This window comes from Coptis chinensis, chromosome 2 (genome assembly GCF_015680905.1).
Source record: "Coptis chinensis isolate HL-2020 chromosome 2, ASM1568090v1, whole genome shotgun sequence".
NCBI lineage: Eukaryota > Viridiplantae > Streptophyta > Magnoliopsida > Ranunculales > Ranunculaceae > Coptis > Coptis chinensis.
The window spans coordinates 74558209-74574942 of NC_141457.1; the positions used below are offsets into that span (position 1 = coordinate 74558209).

General features: G+C 36.7%; 1 protein-coding gene and 1 pseudogene across 2 annotated transcripts; one reads left to right on the forward strand and one right to left on the reverse strand.

Annotated features, from left to right (window-relative positions):
* Positions 1 to 1166: 1166 nt before the first annotated feature.
* On the reverse strand, positions 1167 to 10252 carry LOC147517787 (Mo25 family protein). Its single transcript, XM_086589881.1, has 11 exons — positions 9725 to 10252; positions 9427 to 9591; positions 9230 to 9348; positions 8609 to 8683; positions 6632 to 6725; positions 6456 to 6515; positions 5940 to 6005; positions 5762 to 5860; positions 3250 to 3294; positions 2714 to 2816; positions 1167 to 1458 (listed from the first exon to the last, which is right to left on the reverse strand). The coding sequence occupies exons 1-11, from the start codon at positions 9845 to 9847 to the stop codon at positions 1373 to 1375; spliced, it is 1035 nt and encodes a 344-aa protein (XP_086446007.1). The 5' UTR covers positions 9848 to 10252; the 3' UTR covers positions 1167 to 1372.
* A 4083-nt stretch (positions 10253 to 14335) lies between these two features.
* On the forward strand, positions 14336 to 16598 carry LOC147517788 (D-xylose-proton symporter-like 3, chloroplastic; annotated as a pseudogene). Its single transcript, XR_015213090.1, has 5 exons — positions 14336 to 14512; positions 15626 to 15692; positions 15794 to 15919; positions 16040 to 16129; positions 16224 to 16598. The product of XR_015213090.1 is annotated as a D-xylose-proton symporter-like 3, chloroplastic (transcript).
* The last annotated feature ends 136 nt before the right edge of the window (positions 16599 to 16734 follow it).

A 16734-nucleotide genomic window follows, 5' to 3' on the forward strand; every position in this document is an offset into this window, starting at 1 on the left:
TATAGATTTTACAACTCTAATTACCACATTAGGTGAGACACTTGATAGTTCTCAGTGGAGAAACGTAAAAAAAAAAATTGAATTTTTAAACTCAAACATCACTCATGTAGAGGGACGTCACTTGGTGTGACGCCCGAATTTCAAAATTACAAATAACAAACTTGAGAACTAAAGAGAGACGTCAGTTGATGTCTGGACACATTTTAAATTCGCTCGTCCCTCCAATTCCTCCAATTTTCATGGATTACAGTTTTTAAGTTTTAATTGTCTTTTTATGCGAAAATTAGTATATGTTGTTGCGCAGATCATATACTTGCTCAAAGTCCAAATTTTGTTGGCCTTAATCAAGGTTTTCATTTCAATGGACTATATCCCCCCATATTCCACAACAAAATGGAGCTACTAAGATGTCATTCTTCTATCTCGTAATGCCAGTAAGGTAGCAGAAATTGGCACACACAATACAATGGCCAAAATTTTGTTGTCGTTATCTAGGAACAATTCGCTGCTGTTGATACTTGATAGTATCTTTGCTTTTCTACCATACAAGTTTTGGAATTAGATATGCATTTGAACTGAAAAAGGCTGCCATGAACCTCAAGTCCTCAACACCACCACCTAAAACTATAGGTTTCCATTAAATGGTAAAGTGGTAACACAAAAAAGATTTTATAAATTATAATCAATTATACTGTAGCTGTTTACAAGAGTCCGTACATCAGTTCACTCAAACTGGTCCAAACCAACCAACTGGTTGTCATTCCAGTGTATTACTCCTTGAATTTCATATTCAAGTCTTAGAGTGTGTTTGTTAAATTTTAATTCATGGAAAGGAAAGAAAACAAAATATGTAGTCCACTATGGAATAGAAAGAAAATAATTTTAAATAGTATGTGTTTGGTAAACTGGAGAAAAGAAAGTAAAAACTGGAAAAATAAATAATCATGTTTGTTTGCAAAAGCTATGAAAAGAAATAATTGTATTGTTGGGTATATGGTTGGGTACTTGGGTGTGCTAGTAGTAAATCCCTAACTATCTATTTCCTTTCCTTTCTACAAAATTTTCAAGAGTTAGCTAAGGACACAAAACCTTTTCCATTTCTATGATTTTGTTTCCATATAGAAAAACTCATTTCCTTTTCATAGGTAAACAAACGCCTTAAAAACTATGGAAAAGATAGACCACTCTTATTTTCCTTTTCTTTCTATAGTGTTTCCATCATAACAAACACACTCTTAGTTTCACTCCAAATACCAATCGCAAATCTTTTCCATCGCAGAGCTTTTAGGCAATCAGTGTCGATAAGCTCATTCAATTTCTAGGAAATCAGGTTTCTACAGAGAAAAATCAAGCATACACTAGAGAAGGCCAATCATGTGATCTTTAGTAGGCGAGATATTCTTTCAATTTCCTTAATAATCAACTCCTTTTCCTCTTCAAACTGTTCGTCTTCAGCACCTAATACGCATGGCAATAACAATTTAGAAGAATAACGGAGGAATAGATAAATAGTCACAGAACAATAATCTCTTCATAAGTAAATCAAGGGAGCCAAATAGCCATTAGATACCCAGTCAGGCAGTCACCAACATATTCAAAGATTAACAGATGAGGACTACATGTATGGTATGGGGAGGCAATTACTGGGAAAATGCCGTTATCCGACAAATGTGACTATGTATCAGATGCATTGTCACCTCACAATATATCGTATACTAATGCAAAAGATTGGAGGACAACCATTAAGTTTCAACTTTCAACCTACTAGGTGATTTTGTGGAATTCGTTTGAATCCAAACAAAATTTTAACAGAAAGTGTATGTTCCTACTCAGACAATCTTCAATTATTTCCCGTACTGTGGACCATTTCTTTCCCCATGATTTTAATAAACATATAACAAAAATAATGTGAAAATCGTGGCATTCAGAACATAGGTTATTATAGAAATTTCCCAGGTATCTCTTTTATGCATTTGTAAAAAACAGCTGAATTTGGCCTCCGCATTATGTAGCACAGTAACCGTCAATCAAATTGAGATACCCATTGAAAATATCTAGCTATTGGGTTCCTTACTAGTCGATCAATTAAAGACATCTTTGTCATGCATTTTATCCATTTGAAGGTCTATAATCCCATTTAAATAATAACCATTTCATATTATGTGAGAGCTTTTCAACATTGTAATTCTACAAATTTTATTTCTTCACGTGTTTGTTTACCTGGTGAAGTGTCGAAAATGGATTTAAGAAATTATTCTGCTCCCAAATTGGTTGAGAGCATGCTTTGCAGTATTTAAATTTTGGATAGAGTTAGGACTGAGAGTTTGAGAGACTCTTTGTATTGAGAGGCAAGAGAAAGAATGTTAAAGCCACTGCTTGTAATGGCTGTTGAGTTAGACTTCACTCTCGAGAGAGAGATGAGAGAAAGAGAAAGGTTAACAAGGAGACCTGAAAGAGAATCTCAATGAATGGAGAAAAAAGTAAACAAAGTTAACACGTGGCAAAGGTCTGGGGGATATGGTGTCATGGCTCAGCTTGTCCCACGCTAGATTCATTACTCTTTAGCTTTTAGAAGCTGATACCTCATTTGATTTTGGAGCATTGGATCTTAAAATCTAACGATTGACAAAGTGAATAGAAAAGTGTGTAAACTATGGCGAGTAAACCGATCCCTTCCCATATATATATGTACAAACAGGAGTAGATATTTCACCTTTGCCGACAGAAAGATTGTGAAGCAGAGCCAGTAACCTTTCGTGGTTCTTTGCCAGAATAACAATTATTTCTTGTGGTTTGTTAGGGTTAGCGACAAAAACCTGAAAGGCAATAACATTACAAGTAATATTAAACACACACGACCTGTAGAAGTTATTTACAAATTGATAAAATTAAGTGAAACCAGTACTTATAATATATCCAACGCCAGAGCTGATGGAGATAGGTTTTTTATCCTATTTAAAATTAACGAACCAATGGGGTATTGTACACTCGACATATTTCGTCCGACTTCACATAACAAACCAATACATGATAGACCTTGGGAGATGTGCATGCTGTGAGCTTATGGAGGCTTCAGTCTAACTGACAGCTCTAGCAAACCCAAGGTAAAGTCCATTACACTCTGTCTATTATGTTCACGATGAACTAAACTTTTTTAATATAAGACATAAATGTTTAGCAATCAGCAAAATCATTTTGGCTGAAAATGACAATTGAGATGTACTACCAGAAAAGTAAGGAAGCCATCACCTTAAAAATGTGGAAAGCAGAAATCTGGATATTTTTGCTCGAGTCCTGCATGAGTTGCAATATATTACAAATTGAGAAAAGGAATAAGACTAAATTAGAAAGGTCACTTCAAGAACATGTTTCTTAGGAGAATGGTACAGATTCTATGCTTAAAGTCAAAGAGAAATTCAAAAGAATCCAAGCATTAAAGCATCCTCATTGGAAATACACAAACTCAAAATTAGTAAGACCAATTGACCTTGTATTAAGATTACTAAAACATGTAGAAGGCTATGATGTACAGAGAAATGAATTCGAAATCCAATTCCCATCCAAATTGTTTCAAAGTGACAATAGTTAGATACATCTCCAACCACTGTAGACACTCCACTCGTTCAATAACAGGTTATGATGCAGCTGCCACTTTCTTATTTACATTTGACATTCTTATTAACCAAAAATAAATCTGATAGCGACTACACAACCCACTTCACAATCATTGAGTACGAAGAAGAGAGACAATACAACATCATCGTGCGCTGGAAGCAATCATGGTCTAATAAACATTTTTCCAAAGTTCTTGGCTTTGTTTGTGTATGTGTTTATTACTTATGGTGTGTGTATGTGAGTGCATGCCACCAATCCTTGCATTCCACATTTCCACTCTGTTTTTTTTTCTTCTTTCGACCTTTCTTATTAATTTTCACTCTGACATTGTACTTGTGCTACTCAATGGTGATAATTACCATGTCAAATATTTGTGTATAGATATGAATAAGTTAAACTACAGTCTGGTAAAAGTAATCATCCTCCTGGGATTTTGACTGTCGGTTACATGAAAAGTTTCAAGTAGGAACAGAGAGAAACAAAAGTGCCAATTTGATTGAACTGACGCATTTCTTATATCCGCATAAAACTTCTAAAATAAGAATAAAACACCATGCAAGATAGAGAATCACGAGAGGTAAGACTCTACAAAAGCAGTAGAATTTGACACAAAATAACAAACATCTTCAGTTTTGACCACCACTAAAGAATGCAACAAGCGCGTTGAAGACTAAAGCTAGCAGTCTTTCCAATATCAGATGACTAAGCTACTTTATTAGAGAAACCACAGCAGAGAATTGTGGTATTTAATTCTTTATCTATGAGAACAATCAGTGCACATAATAAACAATAATCTATCATAACGTGCTAGAAAAGTAAATGTCAATAACTTGTCTGAATCAGAAGTCTAGGACTACTTGTTGAATGATGGTACAAGCACATCAAGCCAGATGCAATAGGAAAATATATCATCCCTTCCGTGACATCCGACAAAATTGGAATATGAATATATCTCAAGTCCGCCAAACATGAGCTGAAACATCAAGAAAAATCGCTTAGCTAGGAATAGAGCATCACCTGCCCATCCAACCATTTATATCTCTTCTCTTTGCGTTAAGCAAAGAAAAAATTTTAGGGTCGAGCGAGAGATGTCGTCATCTCCAGAGTTAGTTTTTGATTGGTCTTTATCCCCAGAATTCTGAAATTAACTCATTCGTAAATATTTTAAGCATTCCCTCCAGAGAATTGCTTAGCGTCCTGGCCCTTTAAAAGGGGTAAGACCATTCTAGCCCAATAACGACAAAACAAATTCACTCGCTCACATATTCTAGTGGTTTTATTTTTCTTTGAAAATAGAAGACTCCTATCAACTGAGTTGACTCACTTTCTTCTTCCTCTTCAAAGTTCAATCCCAGTACTGTTCACTGCACTATTCCAGTGTTTCAAAGTTCAACACCATTACTGTTCACTAACACAATTCCAGTGTTTTAGAGATTTATAGAGTGCCACTTTATCTTCACTTCAAATACACCCATTATACAGTTAATTATACAAATATTTCTACAATATCAAATGTAAGGTTAATTTCTTAACCCAAAATCAACATAGTACTTCAAACAAGTAGATAGACATATCATATAGAAGATCAGAAAATCCAACACTTCAATCAAGTAGATAAATAAAGAAGAACCTCAAGCAAGCATAATATAGTACAATCCAAATGGAATTCAGTTTTAGCATCTTAAATATATAGTGACTTTGGAGAGAATTGAAATGATCAAGGATGAGGATAGTGGTGGAACAGTTGTGCTTGACAGTACAGATGGCGGTGGAGAAGATGGAAGACTAGAGTAACTTATTTAGCTCTTTAAAATATTTAAATTTGGCAAGTAACCTGTTTCTACCATTCTCTAGTCACTTTATTTTCTCTTAAAGGCATTATCAGATTTCAGTGTTTTCTCATGCACAATCCATTACAAAACTTAAAAGTAGATTGCTTTAGATATATAGCTTATCTTATGCTCTGCCTACTGTAATTGCATAGACTTGATTGATGTATGGCAGATTGGTCTTTAATATCTCAATCCTAGGCAATCCACCAATCCACAGGCGCTTTTGAGTACAGAGAAACATAATGCCAGAAATATTATGAGATCTAGCAGAATTTACACACTCTTCTAGTTGAAAAAGAAACTTTACACAATACCTTCAGCAGTGTCATCATGACTTTCAAATGGTGGACTTCCAAAATGTAACGCTTCATTATATGGGAATTGGGAGACTCCAATAGGAACTCTGAGAGAAGCTAGAGTGCATTACAAGAGTACTGTTAATCTGTATATATAATACAGGAACTTGTGACGCCCATCATGAAAATAACTAACCTTCAGAGATTGTCTTCTTGTAACATAGTTGGCAGATGTCAATAATTTTTCATACAGCTCGAAAAACTGTAAGAAAAGGAAAAGAAAAAATTGTGATCTAAAAAGATGGCATTCAAGAAACCAACAGAATTAATAACCTTTCTCCCTGTTTAAGCTATACACATAAAAGACAAACAGAGGCTTGGCAGTTATCACTTGGTCACGTAGAGGTTTTTCAAATTACTAGGACGGAACTTATGGAAGGCATAGATTAGGCAATAACTTGCCCAGAAATTTCTTTGCTGAGAACTCTTTGAATGAGGATTCAAGCAGCCTCCACTTAACTGACAAGTAACACATATGGATGATGCATCCTTCTATGTTCCAATCCTAACATGTCTAATCTTCACAACAACATTTAATAACACAAAGCATTGAAATTCCCAACAACATTGGGAGTCAACCAAAACTTTCCCGAAACAGAATTTACATGACGAAGAAAAAGATATAAACAAAATCAGAAATTAGAAACCAAACCTCTTCATAACGGGATGTCAGAAACTCGGATGCTGCAGTTTCATGCCTAGTAAGCAAATCCTGCCAGTGTTTGTTTCAAATATGAATTCCGAGGGAAAAAAATCTAAGAGTTTTTCTTCATTTTGAAACTTATCTATAGTCAAACATCAAAATTGCAGGTCAAAAGAATAACTGACCTTAAAGGTAGCAAAAGCATCAGAAGCAACATCAAAATTGGGAAGCTCAACATATTTGAAGAACAACTCAAAGCTTGTTGAATCCAATATATATCTGAAAGATCACTATAAAAATTTAAATCCGTGAAAACTCAAAACATGCTTTCCAAATAATAATATTGGATGAAAGAGGAAAACCTTTAAGAACAAGCACTACAATCGCCAGTGTTTGTAACTTAAGGTACACATGTTGCCAAATCAAAATCGACATAAAACTGATAAAAGCTATTGCGTGTTTTATATGGTTCTAAAGATACAGAACTCCACATAATAATGAAATTCCGTATTCAAACATTCCAAGTAACAGAATTACAGTTCTATAATAGGTATTCACTTTGTTCGACACAATTGTCGTTGCGTTTAAACTTTTAAGATTCCATCCATCTTACTCATCTCGACATAGCTTAGTCAAACAGGCAGACAGACTCAAACTGAACGGTCAAAGTCCTTAACCTAACTAAAGCCTGTACTGGGCCACCTGGTTTCCTGGACCAGATGTCCCGAATTCGTTTGTTGCCTAAAGTGAGGATGTTAATCTTGATCTTCCATTGCTGGCTGTACAATGGATCAACTACTAACCAACATTACTCCCAGTAACCACAAGAAAACATCAGATAATAAACCAGTCCCAAAATAGAAGATCTACACAACATCAACAACTCAGTTATATTGCCTTGATCAGAAAATCAGTGCTCCAAGCAGTGTGAATCAGCTCTATATTCCTTAAGGCTCAGATTGCTAACACTTTAATGGTCCATGCCGATGACGAGTCAGCCATAAGTGTTAAACAGCTTAAAACATCAAACACAACTACATGAGCACGGCACAAAGAGTGTGCTAACATAATAATGCACAATCTAAGAAGAGTCCACATAAAAGCACGGCCTCACAACAGATACGATGTGTTTCCAAAGTTTAGTGTTAAATAATAGACTGAATTATCAGTTTGACCACAACCATTATAGTAGAGACTAATGACTAATCATGGTACAGACTTACAGTCAAAAACCTAAACTACTACTAAAAAATGTTTACTTTATCTTCCTCAAGGCTTCGGTTCTCCACATAACCCAGAGAATCCACAATCTCTAGCCCTCTTGTTTTAAGCAAAAACAGGGGATACTAATTTGACTAGAACTTATGAAACAAAATTTCTCAAGCAGTAACAAGATATAAAGATTCATCAATTGACAATAACTATGCAATTTTTATCAATGACAATTACAGATTGAAGGAGTTTTGCAACATTTGAAGAAGGTGTAAATCGACTGGTCTCTAAAAACATTTGGTATTTTATTGTACCCATCTTTCAGACTATCAGGAGCGGTCAATGAAAAACAGGATGCTGGATCTAATCCTGACCCATTGACGAAAGGAATAAGAAAGAGATAAGGCAAATTCAAGCTCATGCATCGAGCACCATGCAATGCCACACAAATACAAAAGAACCATCTCAGGAGGAGAGACAGGCAGCTTATGAACACCAAATCAGACCATAATGTTTTGAAAGCATGCATAATTGCTCCTAAGCAAGATTGAGAAACTATTTCATATAAATTGTACTCATGATCTAGATGTGTCTCAAAGCTGAAAATTACTTTCATGCGAAGGTTATCATGGGAACAGAAAACAAACAAGCAATCAAGATTTGCATGGTGCAATAATCTACATCTTATAAGCGTGATATACGTATCTCTGTATCCAACATAGCACCAACTTCCTATCGGAAGCTATGTTGGCTAACATGTTAAAAAAGTAGGTGAATGTTTGATCACAGGGATGCGTATTCCTCAAGATTTTGCATAATAGTTATTACTAGTCAGAAAAAAGGAATATAAGTTAAAGCACTGTTTACCTTAACAACACTAATAAAAAAGGAAATGAATATGTCAAACTCAGAAACCAGGAACTATTAAGCAAAAAGATAACATGTCTTACTTTGCAAGGCTCGGAAATTTGATGCATTCCCTCAACATGTTCCCACAATTCAATGCAACGTCTTTGTTATCATAGCTGTTAAGAAAATCACAATAATTGGCATAAATGCACCACTAGAAAGCTTTGTCAACAAGACTAAATTGATGCCATCTCTGACTTTGTTTCTAGCAGAACTAAATAACCATTTCAAGAACCTCCTCTCATTTAAAGAACCTTTTCTGCATAAGACACGCCATATTTTAAAATTAATCCGTCGGATACGTATCCAAGTGTCCGTGTTGGACACATATTGTATTTAATATACCTCAATATTTGATATTTCGCCCTGTCAGACATATTGTATCCTTGTCGGATACGGACACACCTATCCATGTCAATGTAACTTAGTTTTTAGATCAGTAACTCTATTTAAGGCCATAAAAGACGTTACCCAAACTCTATTTAACTGATTGCCTCAACTTTGTCTACTGGAACCTCTCCCGTTATTTACAAGTCGAGACATGCAAGAATGGCTTAGAGAAAAAGGAAGGTCCATCCTTACTGTGATATAAAGGGAAGCTGGAAAGAAAGCGAAAGGCAAAAAAACAACATAATCAACATTGTCCTCCAGTAGAAACTCACCACACAACAAGGAAGTCTAGTAGCTCTGAGTGGTTCTGGATGTACTCGACGCAGCAATAACTGGAGCCAACCGTTTGCTTCAACAAAATGGACCAACAGTGCACCAAATCTTTTCTTGCCTGCATTAGACGGCATCAAAGTGAATAGGAGGCAGTGGGATAAAGTAGAATATGTGAGTATATATAGCAGTGGCTTACTTCCCATCCCAGTATAGGTAACTTGTGAATGAAGAGCCCAATGACATCTTCTTTGCATATTTCGATTGTGAATTGGGAGACATTCTCGAAATTTGGTTCTACCTCTCCGTCTCCAGAAAGCAATTGTCTCATGGAAAGGAAATTCTTTTCCACTTCTTCTAAAGCCTTTTACAAATAAATATTCATCAGCTTCAAATAAATCATCTTTATTACCTTTTACACGATCGACAACATTTTTTACATGCCCAATTTCTCAAAAAAAACATGCAAACAGGAATTTATTATTAAAATAATAAACCTTTTCAAGGGCTTTAACTTCGGCGACAGTTTTGGTATCGAGAGCTACCAAACTATCTCTCATCGCTTTCACCAGTTCCAATGCTGCTTTGCCTCTCGAAGCCTTGAAGAATGAGAATGACATTATTATTATTCTATTTGCTCATCACTCACTCTCTCCACAGAATTTGTATTTTTCTGTCCCAATGAGATATTGCCACGTGCTACTAACGAAAGATAATACGATGTACTTTTTAGATGAGAGGTGATAACCTCCTCACCAAATTCAAATCTTTCTATCGCGTGTATTCACTCTGCTCAAACTTTTCAACTACAATTCACTGTATTATCGTGTCACTCAAAAATATGTTGTGTTAATATTGAAATTATTAACTTTTTAGTATTTTTGTCGGGAAAGTAATTAACTTATTTGTGTTTTTTTATTTTGTGGAAAGAAATGAAAATGAGATATTTGAAAATAAAGTAAAAAAACACTAAAACTTTTTTTTTTTTTTTTTTTTTTTTTTTTTTTTTAACTTAAAAAAAACGTGAAAAAGTAATGATGTAATGATTTGGAGAGAGATTTGGTTAAAATTTTCATTGATCAGAGTAATCAATAGTTTAGTGGTTGAAGAGACCGTGTTAAAACTTACAATATCACTAAACAATTATATCAAAACTTCACCACAATATATCTCTACTAGTATTATAGCCTATAATGATCGCGGCCTCTTAAATTCATCCGGGTCTGTTTATGACGCATAATACCCTTGATGAATAATAAAATCAGATGTCTAGATATTTATTAATGAAGACTATTTTGTCTTTTTATGTCTTTATAAATTTTCAATACCGATATTGTCTTTAAATAAAAATATTGTTTAACACCTTTAAATAGGAGCAATCAGTCTTTTCTTGTGGCAGTATATTAGAAAACCAAATCCACGTCATTCTCAATTGTACGCCTTACTATAAATGGATTTGAATGTTGGAATGGAAAAATAGATTCATGAAAAACAACATCTCGACTAACAAATAGTTGGCGAGTTTGTTTGTCGTAAACTTTGTAACCACGTTGACCATGTGGATAACCAAGAAAAACACTTTTTTTTTTCATGCAAATAGGGAGTATATTAATGAATAACATGGTGTTACAGAGAGAGTATCGAGAGATTTACGTAGAAATAAGTTTAACAAAACCTGTAATAAGTCCTAACCGGAGATTCCAATTTAAAAATAAAATCAGATTTTGTGGTACACTAAATCACTTGATTGCTATCCAAGGTTGAAGTCTTCCTTGCTGCTGCATCCTCTCCGAAGTTGGCTTCTCGACTTGTGTGGGTTAGCCTCCACCTCGTAAGCTTAGACGTAGCTCGTTTCCATCTAGACCTTATGCTCCATGGTGTATTATCCCCATTGAGACTATGCACCACTGCATTTGAGTCACATTCTATCCAAATACAAAGCCAATTGTTCTGTACGGCCACTGCCCAGAATTTAGTGTCATAGTTAGTTGTTATACCAAGCCCTTGAGCCAATACTCCAACCACCTGATTTGAACTATCCCTGAAGATTACTCCAAATAGCCTTACTCTTGCGCCGGGTTTCCAATTGAAGAACCGTCGGTGTTAAGCCTTTGATCTCTTCTACATTAGGTAGCGTACAATGTACCTCCTTAATGATAGGTGCGGCCCCGGTCCGCAAGTAACTCCAAGTCTGTGGAAGTACTTTCGTAACTCCAAGATGTTATCAAGCATAGTGGCTTTGCTCAACATAGAAGCGATTGTGATACCTTGAAGAACAGATTTCTCGAAGCGTGCACCTTTTGTATGCTTGTCCTTCAAAGAATCTTTTGTTTCTAGTTTTCCAAGCCTGTACCATGACATGCATGACGGATGCATTCCGAGACCCTTAATAATAGGACTTCTAGATTTTCTTTGAGATGATCAAGTCTTTGAGATTATAGCACCGAATGTTAACTTCAAAACCGATGCAATCCAATCCCATAACTCTCGCAATCTTAGGCATTCCCAAAGCAAGTGGTCGATGGTTTCCTCATTGCATTTGCAATGCATAACATCGAGATGCAAGTCCGACGCCGGATTTCTTCACTCTATCATCGTGGAGGTACAACTCTCGGATGAGTTTCCATGCCGCATCAACTTGCTCTAGGGTGTATATGATCGACCCAAATCCATTTGTACCATCCCACCTTGTTATTCGTCTTCCTTGTAGAGTCATGAGCAGAGTGCAATGGTGAGTGAAGTTGCATGAGATTTATGCCCAGCCTATTGAATATCTCCAAGACTTGTTCAGGGAAGTCCCAATGGTTATCGATAATCAAATCTTCCACCTTGGCTTTTTGAAGCCTCCAATTTACCTCGTGCAGACAAATGACCGATTTCCCGGCCCATGGATCTCTCCATAAGTATATGTTCTTGCCTTGGCCTACCACCACGCCCATGTATGTTCTAATTTCATAGAGCACCCACCTGATCCCAAGCTAAACAGATGATGTTTTGTGATAGGTGAGCTCAAACAGATGATGTTTTGATAACCAAGAAAAACACATCGACGAGCTCTAGTATCAAATTTGTGTTTATAATGAATGTTGTGGGCATAGCAAAGATAGCCAAATACACAAAGGTTCTTGTAGTTGGGGTTTTGTTTAAATAGCACTTCATGGGGACTTTTTCGATCTAATAAAGGGGTAGGCAGAAGATTGATCAGGTGCGTAGCAGTTAAAACACATTCTCCCCAAAAACCAATGGGTAAGTTTGCTTGGAATCGTAAAGCTCAAGCGATTTCAAGGAGGTGGCGATGTTTGTGTTCTACCACACCATTCTGTTGAGGTGTGGAGACACAACTAAGTTGATGTAAAATTCCACCCTGGTATAGATGATCAACTACATTGGGGTCTGAAGAAGGTAAAGTCCACCTTGTTGTCAACCCACTTCAATCGTCTTCTTTGAGGGTAGGTCCTGCAAAATACAATGGTTAGGATAAAAGGTAACAAGCAACTTGAGATTCTTAGTGAGGGACTGATAGACAGTAAGTTACGCTTGAAAGAAGGCACACATAGTACATCTGAAAGTGGTAAGTCAGGGAGCAATGATAAATCCCCGACTTTTGTGATTGGTATTAACTCACCATTCGGTAACTTAACAGGATGAAGTGGTTTGTTCATTGGTGAATTGAGAATCAAAAGGGGTCATGTGATTGGTAGCACCTGTATCAATGATCCAAGGTATTGAAAATGAATGGTTGAGAGAAGTTGTCTTACCATCCACATTATCACTAGGATGCTCTTTGCCCAGAGAAAGAAGGCTCAATAGTTGATGATATTGTTCATTGGTGAATTGAGGCACAGTTGATGTAGGAAGAAGAGGATCTGATTGCAAATTGTTTGCACGATGCCCAGTGGGACGTGTTGAACGATTGTTGTCCTTGCAAGTAACATTTTCCTTCTAAGTTCCATATTCATTGTGGGATGGGTGACCATGTTTGGTCCAACAGCGTTCCTCCAAATGACCAAGTCTTCCGTAATGAGTACATCAGGCCGGGTCGTTCTCATCGTGGTCTATTCTTTCCACAGTAATTCGTCTCTTGACTTGCAACAGCGACTATTGGATTTGAATCATCCATGGTGTTGGGTTGAGTAACTGCAGCAACAGTGCGATCAAGATGGCACTCACTTGAGATGCGAATGATTCTTTGGTGTTCTTCCTGAAGTACAAGGCTGTATGCCTTGTTGACAGATGGGAATGGATTCATGAGCAGAATTTGACTTCAAATAGCGGCAAAGCTATCGTTAAGACCCATTAAAAACTGCATAGCTCGTTCTTGCTGCTGAAGTTCTATAAGAGTCTTCATAGTTCCACAAGAGCATGTTGGAAATGATATATATATGTTGATAATTCATCCCATAATGCTTTCAGTTTGGTAAAATAAGCACAAACAGACAGTTGGGATTGAGAGAGAGTGATGATTTCACGGCAAATACAATACACTTAGGCCATGTTACCTAGTGAAAATCTCTCATGGAGATCAGACCACACTTCAGCAGCAGTGTCGGAATAAATGATGCTATTACGAGGATATTTTGAAATAGCATTCAGCAACCAAGATAGAATCATTGTGTTACAATGAGACCAGACACCATAATCAGCAGATGAGGCATCGGGTTTGGTTATAGTGCCATCAACAAACCCAATTTTGTTTTTTGCTGCGAATGCCATGCGCATTGCCCTACTCCAAGTCTGATAATTGTCATCATCAAGGAGTGTTGAAACGAGCACATTCCCTGGATTATCAGATGGATGGAGAAAAAAAGGGTTGTTGTAATTGTCGATGGAGCTAGCGGAGTTGGATGAAAGGGTCGACATCTTAAAGATGGTAAGAAAAAAATTGGAAAATAAGAGAAGCGGATGGATCAGTTTTGTTGCTCTGATACCATGTGACAGAACACAAGTTCTGAAGAAGAAAAAGCTTGTTACTACTTGTGTTGTTTTACATATTCCTATCTAGAAGGATTTATAGATACAAGGGAGAAATCTAAGAGAGGAAATACAGGAATATATATAATTAGATACCAAATTTGTTCCTAGAGATCAGCTGGTACTTAGCAAGAATAATGTGCAAGATTTGTAACTGTTATCTCATTCCATATGGGGAGGGGGATACTCAAACTGTCAGGCATCAGTTTCCAAGCACCATCAAATGGTTGGTTTGGTCTGATTTCAGATGGGATCTTTACTGTAAAGGGTTTCAGATGTGGCATATTCTAAGATGTGGCGCAATGAATCAGTGGGTTTAGAGTTCAAATAATTCAAAAGGAAGTACCAATCAGTTTAAATCTATTCTAAATTCTAAATTAAGGAGTGCAGATTGTGTGCCAAGCTCAATTGAAGTTAATAATTTGCACCAAAAACCAGAATGCATCAAAGGTGGCTGCTATTGACACATAAGAATAAATTAGAGCCATCTAATATCAAGCATCTTGTAAGGAAACCACTAAAGGTGTGGATTGGTTACCTACCTATGCAAAACTGAACAGTATCCGAGTCAGTGCGGTAATCCGAGAGGTGAAAAGTGTCGACACCAAAGAACTTAAATGCACTTAGATCTTTGGGACATGGATGTGTTGATTCTCTGTAATCCTACCGCTAATCTTAACTCCTATTAATATCCGTTATGTCACATTGATTATTATTCTTTTTGGTCGCTTAGTTGGACCAAAGTGAAAGCATCTCAAACAAGATCATGAAGAAAAATCATCATTAGCAACTCCTTTTAGTTTTTTTAGGATACATTGTGATACGGTTTTCGTTTCCAAGCATTGGGAGGTCTCTTGTTTGGATATGACATTGGTGCCACCTCAGAGCCACCATTGCTTTGCAGGTAAAAGTTATCTTGTGAATTTAACTTTTTTTCTCTTTTACTTAAAAATTAATTTTGAGCTCGTCTCTTTAATCTTTATATCCGTTGAACATTTCATCTAAGTTTTCCAAAACCATATTTCGTATGATTAATGTATGATGTTAACTATTGGAAATCAACCGAGCTCAAAGTGGAACAACGTGGTTTAATTTTTCATCCAAATTTTGGTCTTGTGGTATACTTCATACTTTTTGGGTATTTTCGCATTAGTAGTAAAAGTTCGCTTTGTAGAGTTATCTTAGATGGATTGTTGAACTTGTTCGAGTTTGTGATGCATTAATCGTTATTTATCATGGTTCCCGCCAAGTGCATACCATTGATTGTGCATTGAGATGCATGACAACTCATAAATTTCGAGATTATTTGGTTTTGCATCTCGATCCACAGAGAGTGGTGTGCAGTTTGGTCAACAACATTTAAAGACCACGGTGTCCGCCACGTTAGTCAAATTTAACTTGTTATTAAATGATTTTCTTGGTTGTAGGTTAGCGGTTCTCTTTATGGAGCCCTTCTTGGTTCCATTCTTGTCTATCCAATTGCAGATTTCTTAGGTACATATTTTGCTTAATTTGCGGTACACATCACTTTGGTGTTCCATGTATGTATATAGTCTAACCGAAAGTGTTTTTGTTTTGTTGTTGTTGTTGTTAAGGCAGGAGGCGGGAGCTTATTATCGCGGTACTGCTATATGTTTGTTGGTGGTTTGATCATGGGATGTGCTCCAAGCCTTGTTGTTCTGATTATAGGGAGGCTTATCTATGGTCTTGGAATTGGTTTGGTGAGAACCTTTGCAAATATCTGCGCTTTTTGTGTGTTTATATTTCTATTTCTGTTGGTGTAAGGAAACTGCAGTTTGTACGCTCTTCCTCAGAGACGTTGAAATGTTTGGTTCCTGCAAGCTATGCATGGGGCTCCCCTATACATTACGGAGACCGCCCCCTCTCAGATTCGTGGAACACTTATATCATTAAAAGAACTCGGGATACTGGTAATCCTTTCTAGTAGCATTTTCAGAAAATTCATAAATTTATGGAGTTTGATTCATTTTGTTGATTTGAGGTGAAATATGGTGTTTTGTGCAGTTCGGTTACCTTATTGGAAGTATTGAGATTAATGCAGTTGGAGGGTGGCGTTACATGTATGGGCTTAGTGCTCCTATTGCAGTCTTAATGGGATTAGGTGTGTGGAGTCTGCCACCATCCCATCCCTGGTTGGTTACTTCTCGTGAGCAGGTTCAAGGTAAAGGATCATTACAGGAATACAAAGAGAAGGCCATCCAAGCTCTCGGCAAACTGAGAAGTCGGCCTGCTGGTGATAAAGCATCTGAGAAGCAAATTGAAGATGCTCTGGTGTCCGTGAAATATGCTTATGCAGATGAAGAGTTTGGAGGAAGTTTCTGGGAGGTGTTTCAAGGGGCAAATTTGAAGGACATGCTCTTCATCGTGGCTACTAATTGATATTAGTTTCATTCTCGAAAGCAATCAAACATAAATGGGAAAGTGGTATTCCCATATTTCTTTGTTCAATCTACATATACAGAAGGTGAAAACTTCTACTTTCAGTCCTTTCCACCCATAATGCCTTCGACAGCTA